This window comes from Helianthus annuus, chromosome 5, assembly GCF_002127325.2.
Source record: "Helianthus annuus cultivar XRQ/B chromosome 5, HanXRQr2.0-SUNRISE, whole genome shotgun sequence".
In the NCBI taxonomy this organism is placed as follows: domain Eukaryota; kingdom Viridiplantae; phylum Streptophyta; class Magnoliopsida; order Asterales; family Asteraceae; genus Helianthus; species Helianthus annuus.
This window is the reverse complement of record NC_035437.2, coordinates 1761918-1769184: the sequence shown is the minus strand read 5'-3', so window position 1 is coordinate 1769184 and position 7267 is coordinate 1761918. Positions and strand designations below refer to the sequence as shown.

Genomic DNA, 7267 nt, shown 5'->3' with positions numbered 1-7267 from the left:
ACTACAAGTGGGTGGAAACATGAATTTGGTGAAAAACTGGAAGCCCGTTATGGAAGTATTCAAGAATAGGTTGTCTATATGGAAGGGTAAAACGCTTTCTTATGGAGGTAGAATTACATTAATCAAGTCAGTTCTTAGTTCGCTTCCTACATATTATTTCTCCTTGTATAGGGCCCCGGCACAAGTAATTAAAAATCTAGAAAGCATTCGGAGAACATTCTTTTGGGGTGGTACGGAAGATAAATCAAAGGCAAATTGGATAGCGTGGGATAATGTTATCTCTTCAGTTGAATATGGTGGGGTTGGTTTCGGCTCACTCAAAGACGCCAATCTCGCCATGCTAGCGAAATGGTGGTGGAGATTCAAGGTCGAGAAAGAAGGATTATGGCGGAAAGTGATTTGGGCAATTCATAACAAATCCAGATCTTGGAACTTTATTCCGGCTAAGATTTCGATTCCAGGACCATGGAAACAAATATGGCAAATTTCGGGAGAACTGGAAAGGGCTGAATTGAATCTTACAAAACAGATCAGAGGAGTACTTGGCAATGGAGCGGATATTCTATTTTGGGTTGATACCTGGGTAGGCGAATCGCCGCTTGCATACTCTTTTCCAGCTTTGTTTAATTTGGAGATGGATAAGATGTGCACAGTAGCGGATCGATTGTGGAATGAAAATCACTGGCCACAATGGAATTGGAACTGGAATCGGGCCCCCTCCTCTTCAGCCGAGATAGCAGAATTACAACAACTTATTCAATACACATCAGGGGTACAATGTGAAGATAGAAGGGACCGTTGGGTCTGGGATCTAGACCCTAACGGCTTGTTTTCGGTTCGAAGTATCAAGAACCATGTTCAAAATCATAATAGGGTGGCGCCGCAATCAATTTTTAAGTGGAATAATTGGATACCTAAAAAGGTTGGGGTAGTCGGGTGGAGGGCGATGGTGGAACGACTTCCAACTAAGGTGGCACTCCTCTCGAAAGGTATTCATCCAGAATCGGTGACCTGCATTTTCTGTAATGAACAACCAGAGACAAGTGAACATATTTTCGTCGATTGCCAATTCGCTCAGACCGTGTGGACCGCTATCGCGCAATGGTGTAAAGTTTCAGCCTTTTATGCTTTCAGCCTCAAAGATGTTCTGCAGGTCGGCGAGTATGTGGATGGGTCGGCAAAGCGGAAGAAAGCCATACATGCTATTTCGCTCGTTTACCTTTGGAGTGTGTGGCGTATGCGGAATGAAGTAATTTTCCAAAATGCTTCAGTATCGGTTCAAAAGGTGGTCGAGGAAATTAAAAGGATGAGCTTCCAGTGGGTTAAGTATCGCTCGAAAGAGGCTTGTCTTAACTGGGAGAGCTGGAGAAGGTTCAATGTTTTTTAATGTTTAATTTCTGTTCTGTATGTTTGCTCCAGTTTGGTCCTTAGTTGTTTTTATGTTGTTATTATAGTATTTTGGTGGACTGTAAGTGTGGTGCTAGCCCCTTGCTAGTTTGGTGAATGAATTTTATGTTGGCCTTTCAAAAAAAGTCCATAGATAGACATGTCTTTATAGAGGAGACATACAATTTGTTATAAGAGGCCCTAGTCAAACACGGATTCCCAATCACTCTTTTTTTTTCGTTCTTTGTTCTTTCATTTATTTCAATTGTAACATGTAGTGCAATTTGTTTTCCTTTCCTATTGTAGATTACTATAACACATTTTAATTATTATGAACGATACGGGTATGGGTTCGATCCCACTGGAGTAGGCCCAAAAGTGGGTACCGTCTATAGTTATAATAGAATAAATGATGCAAACCTTTGATATCATGTGTATGAACTCGAGTGCCACTATTGATAATCGGGTTGATTCACTTTTACATATTGCATTTGAACATGTATACTTACCATTTTGCACTTAATCGGGTTAAAAATGTAAACTTTATTAAAAAGGTTCAAATGTAAAGTGGGTTGATCAAGAAGGTATGATGATTGTAGGACTAATGTGGGGTTTAGTCTCCAACCCTTTTCTTGCGTTGAGTTGTTCAAAGAATCAGGGACCCATGACCCATCGAAGCATAGTTAGGTGATAGTCAAAACAATGCCTTGAAATTCTATTTCAGGGTGCTTCCTCTAGATTTTTTTGACATTTTCAATATCAGCAGCAATACCATTTGCAGGGGCGAAGGTTAGAAGGGGGGGGGGGGGGAGAGAGACTTTTCGCTCAGTAGTCTTGTAGCTTTCGTATAGAAATTTTTAAGTATATACGTTTTCGACCCCCCGGTTCTATAGAAACGTTTTCGACCCCCCCCCCCACCCTGTCGGAAATCTCAAGCTTCGCCACTGACCATTTGGGTGATATTATCGTTTAGGAAGGCATTATCTAACATACAAGAAACAAGTCATATAAGTTGGAGCATTTTATCAATCATATAACATCCTGATGACAACCCATAGGGGTGTTCTTTATAACTGAATTAACCGAAAATTGAACCCAAACCGAAAAAACCTAGTTATAATTCGATTATACATATTTTTGAAATCGGTTTATTCCGAATTATTGTATATGTATATATAGGTCTGCTGTTAATAGTTTGTTATTGTGTACTTTTGTAGTGTGTTGACTTAATGGCTAAAGCCCAAATATAAAGCCCATTGCACGGGCGTGAAATTGGAAACTTCAGCAAAGAATGGTTTAACTTTGGACGGAAAAAAACAAACAATAAAAAACGTTAACTTGAACCTGACGTGAATCGAACACGCAACCTTCTGATCTGGAGTCAGACGCGCTACCATTGCGCCACAGATCCTGATGTTATAACTTGTTGTGCTCGTAATAACTATACCTTCACGGATACTTCAGGTTGGGGCCCGGGAGAGTAGTAGCTGTAAATAGGGCACCACCCCACCACCCACCACCCGCCATCGCGCCACCGTACCACATTGGAGCACTATTGTATATGTATAGGTTCATTTTTTTAATCGCAAATTACTTCTCATTCATCACCAAAAATTCATACAATAATTTGTACAAGCAAAGTACTAGACCGAAACATTATACAAACTACACCCTATAACTATCTCCCGGTAACATTACACATTTACTCACTCATGTTGAAAGAGACCCAATTCTGCCACTCTACGTATAGGTTCACTTATTTGCAAGGAAAAAAATAAATGTTTAAGTAGAGCTTTCTTTTTTGAACTGAAATTGCAGATCTATTAGTTATCACGTCCTCAGAACATAATTTACTTTGTGAAAGGTTGAATATGAAAGATGTATTTGGTCATGGATCTGAGAGAGGGTGTTAAAAATATGGTATTAAATGTTGTTCTTATCAATGACCTATACATAACTCTTATTTTGTAAGTTATTTAACACGTAAGATATGTTATATTGTTGTGAGGTACAATACAAATATTGGGTTGTTATAAAAGAATGAGAGAATGGGGTTGCTGACTTGCTGGATTGATGGGGTTCATGATGTTGCTGAGGATGGGCTGGATGTTATGCTGGTGTCCATGATATAAAGGTGAATTAATGTTCCAGATTCATTCATTCATTCACCACACAACTTTCTCTCGTTCATCGGCATTTAGGGTTTTTAACTCATATTCATAATCTGAGTTGGTAACATAGTGATCTGTTAAATCCATGTTTTGTAATAGACAACCCTGGGTAACCCAATCCCACCATCACCAATTTCAGGGAAAATCCGCCCCCGAAGGCCCACTGCCAGTAAAACCTAGTTAGGATCGGATTCGAACCGGAGTCCTCTGGGCTCAAACTCAAATCTTCACTTCTCCTCTAATGCCAATTGAGCTATAGCTCATTGGCAATTTTTTTTAATCATATTCACTTTACCTTCACATTAACATTTCATAATAAGTTAAGTTGATGTGAAGATCACGATATGGAGTCCGAAGCACACATGATACCCTTCACTTAAAAACTAATGTTTCACGGTTCTCGCCAAGTACAACAATTCTAAAAAAAAGGCTTTGACTTGCATCTACAAAGTCTTTATTACAAACAAGAAACTCCATTAACATTAAATGGATGAAAAAACTTAAAAAAAAAAAAGTAACATCAGTTTTAATATTATCAAGCAGAAGCAAAATCAAGGGACTTCTTTCCATCATGAGAGTTTGAAAAGAAATTGTTCATGTACTCTCCAAACATAACTTCTCTATATCGAGCCACCCCGTCACGAGCCACCAGCTCAGGAAATGGTCCAATTTTCACCACAGGCAACGGGGTATTGAATATTGGGACCGAGACCCTTGACTCAGTGCTCGTGGTTCGCACTCTGTGTTCTGCACTTTTGTACCTCCCATTGCTTAAAATCTGACATAAAAACACCAAAACTAAACAAATTGTAGGTGGTAATAAGGTTTATATATTAAGTCTAATATAATTAATTACCTGCAGTGTATCACCAACATTGATGACCAAAGCACCATCAATAGGTGGAATCTCAATCCACTCTTCATCTTCTTTTGATGCACTTTCACCTTTCTTCACATATAATCCACCAATGCCATCTTGTAGGAGCACGGTTAGCGTGCCCATATCCGAGTGACGACCCACGCCAACAGTCACCTCGGGATTTGGACAAGTCGGGTAGAAGTTCATGTTGACCATCTTTAAACCAACAAGTTCATCTAGTCTTGAGTCGTCGGCTTTTACTCCAAGGTTCCCGATGAGTGTTTGCAATAGCTTTTTCACCATCTCGGTTGATGTCTTGATGTACTCGAGCGCAACTTCCCTACAAATAGATCGATGAAGTATGATGACAACCCATTGTCATTAAAATGCCAAAATAACAAATTATAAACAAATGTCAGGTAAACGGGCAACAAGTTGCATCACAACACCCTTTTGAATTACAAAACTGATCCTACTAAAGACAAAGCAACTCTTAAGGGTCGACAGATTAAAATTCACGACCCGTTGGACCCTGTTTAGTAATTACACGGCCTCTAGGGCTAGAGAACCAAATGATTACAACAAAAAGAGATCCGAAAAATTCACAACTAATTTAGGACACAGTTGTTAAAAGCGAGCGCTTCAAGCGCCTAGGCGCAATTCTAAGGCGCAGCGCATTAAATGCGCTTCTATCTCCTAGGTAATTAAAGCCCAATAGAATTTTTTTTATTAAATCCGAAATTCTTTATTAATTTGCAACCCATGTACAATTAATGATAATTAATTTAGTTTTTTTATTTAATCTGAAATTATTTATTAGTTCATTAATTGCAACCAATGCGCAATTAATGTTAATTAATGAACTTATTCAGTAACCAATAACATTTTCTGTACACAAAAAAAAATTAATAATTAAATGTCCAGTAATTAAAATTAGCCTCACTTAAATAGTTTTAATAAAAAAAAAATGCATATGCCTCTTGGAGGTGAAGTTAGAGGTTCAAACCTGGGCGAAGGCCACTACTTTGGGATTATTGGAGTAGTAGAGCAGAGCAAGCGTTGTCAGTAAAAAAAGATATTTTGGTACTTTATTTTGAATATTATGTTAAGTTTTGGAAATACATTCAAGTTTTGCTTAATTTATCAGAAGAAAATATTATTTTTCAACACATGATATATTTTGTTTTTTTTTTATTTAGGTGCGTTTTTTTTTTCTCACGCTCTCGCTTTTTTTTTTTTTTGCGCTTTGCGCCTAGGCCCTAGGCGAAGCATGTGCGCCTAGCGTCTTTGATATCTATGATTTAGGATACTTACTTGCATTCATTAGGCCAAAAGTTATGAGCATCACCATCATTTGTGTATGTCATGCTAACATAATCTTTCCACTCCAAAGCCTTTTCTTTCTCAGGAACAAAGCTAGTCCCATACTTAACCATGGGACTAGGGCTAACCCCCTTGAGATACACAGCCTTCTTTTCAGCGGGTTGAGCGAAAAACTTGTGGGCCACAACTTTAAGCGACTCAAGTAGCTCTAGCGGCACACCATGGTTCACCACCTGGAAGAACCCAAGAGTTTCAGCAGCATGGGTGATGGCCTTGGCCACTTGGTCATGGTTGGGACCATCGAGCTCAGATAGATCGATGGTCATGTCTTTGAGTGACTCGGCTATGTGTAGCTTGTTGATTCGGTGCTGGGGTGGTTGGATGTATCGATCCGGTACCTCGGTTAGGCCCGAGTCCACCAGACCTTTGACACCATTGCCTTCTTTCACGACAAAGTTGAAGAGTGAGTTCTCATCATTGTAGGTGAAGGTTGAAGCCATTTGAGAACTGAAAATTAAATGTAATGTAATGATCTCCTCAGTCTTGATCTCTTGCATATATATATAGTGTTCTGAGTTGAGAGTTATTTAGATTTCTATTGTTATTTAATAAATTAAGTTGCAATCTTTATTTAGTTGAGGCATGGTCATGGCCTCATATATCAAGTTGAAAATTCAAGCATACGTCAAATGTTTCTTAAAGTTTTGAAAATCAAATTAGACCATTCAACCAAAAAAAAATAAAGGGAAAAAAGAACAAAAACATTAATACAAATTCCACAAAAACAAAGAGTCCACTAAAACATTCACAGTAAACTGATAAAGTACTTGAGTACAAGACTGCAAAATACAAGTATAGCAGACAAAGAGTGATCAATCATTAAAAATTCAAATACCTTTAAAATCACCTGGTTTCACTGTAGAAGGGATGGGTACCGTCGAAAATCTGTTTGGTTTCGCCGAAGATGTATCAACAAGTTAATACTTGCAAATTATACATACATACATACATATATAGTATTTAACATCTTAGACATTTAATGTGTGAGGGGAAGGTTCAAATAAAAACCACTAGTTATTGTGAAAACTAGAAAACTAACTAAAACCCACTAAAAAGGAGGGGGGAAGACTTTTAATGAAGGAGGGGTAAAATTGGAACAAAAAATATATAACTTTTCAAACATTTCCCATTTCTCCATACGTTATCATTTTAAAACAAAAATGGCACCATAAGATCACAAATTTTCTTATCTTTCAATCAAGTATATTCGAGCATATTTTTTATGACATAAAAAAAGATTTATGGTGTCGTCTTGTTTTCAATACTATTATTATAGTAGTGCACATGTGCAATATAACATGTACTACAATGTGCATTACATGCTTAAAATTAGCTTTTTGATTCTAGTTTAGCTTTTAGGGTTAGTTTTTTTGGAGGTTTAGGATTAAGATTAGGTTTTTGGGTGTGGGGGGCAGGGGGTTTAGGTTTTTGGGGGGTGGGGGTGGGGGGGGTTAGGTTTTTTTTCGGG

The 7267-nt window shown here is 38.1% G+C and overlaps 1 protein-coding gene and 1 non-coding gene across 2 annotated transcripts; both read right to left on the bottom strand.

Moving 5' to 3' along the window:
• Nucleotides 1-2725: 2725 nt before the first annotated feature.
• Nucleotides 2726-2797, bottom strand: TRNAW-CCA. Its single transcript has one exon. It is a non-coding gene; the product is annotated as a tRNA-Trp (tRNA).
• Nucleotides 2798-3923: 1126 nt separating this feature from the next.
• LOC110939645 (scopoletin 8-hydroxylase) lies at nucleotides 3924-6338 on the bottom strand. The gene is made up of 3 exons (XM_022181220.2): nucleotides 5731-6338; nucleotides 4414-4756; nucleotides 3924-4335 (listed from the first exon to the last, which is right to left on the bottom strand). Exons 1-3 carry the CDS (start codon nucleotides 6294-6296, stop codon nucleotides 4093-4095), a joined length of 1152 nt encoding a protein of 383 aa, XP_022036912.1. The 5' UTR covers nucleotides 6297-6338; the 3' UTR covers nucleotides 3924-4092.
• Nucleotides 6339-7267: the final 929 nt, after the last annotated feature.

Coding starts and splice junctions, on each gene's coding strand:
- LOC110939645 (XM_022181220.2), bottom strand. CDS start 6,296: ATGCAAGAGATCAAGACTGAGGAGATCATTACATTACATTTAATTTTC. Junction 4,757..5,730: donor TTTTGGCCTAATGAATGCAA/GTAAGTATCCTA, acceptor ATCTATTTGTAG/GGAAGTTGCGCTCGAGTACA. Junction 4,336..4,413: donor ATGTTGGTGATACACTGCAG/GTAATTAATTAT, acceptor TTTTTATGTCAG/ATTTTAAGCAATGGGAGGTA.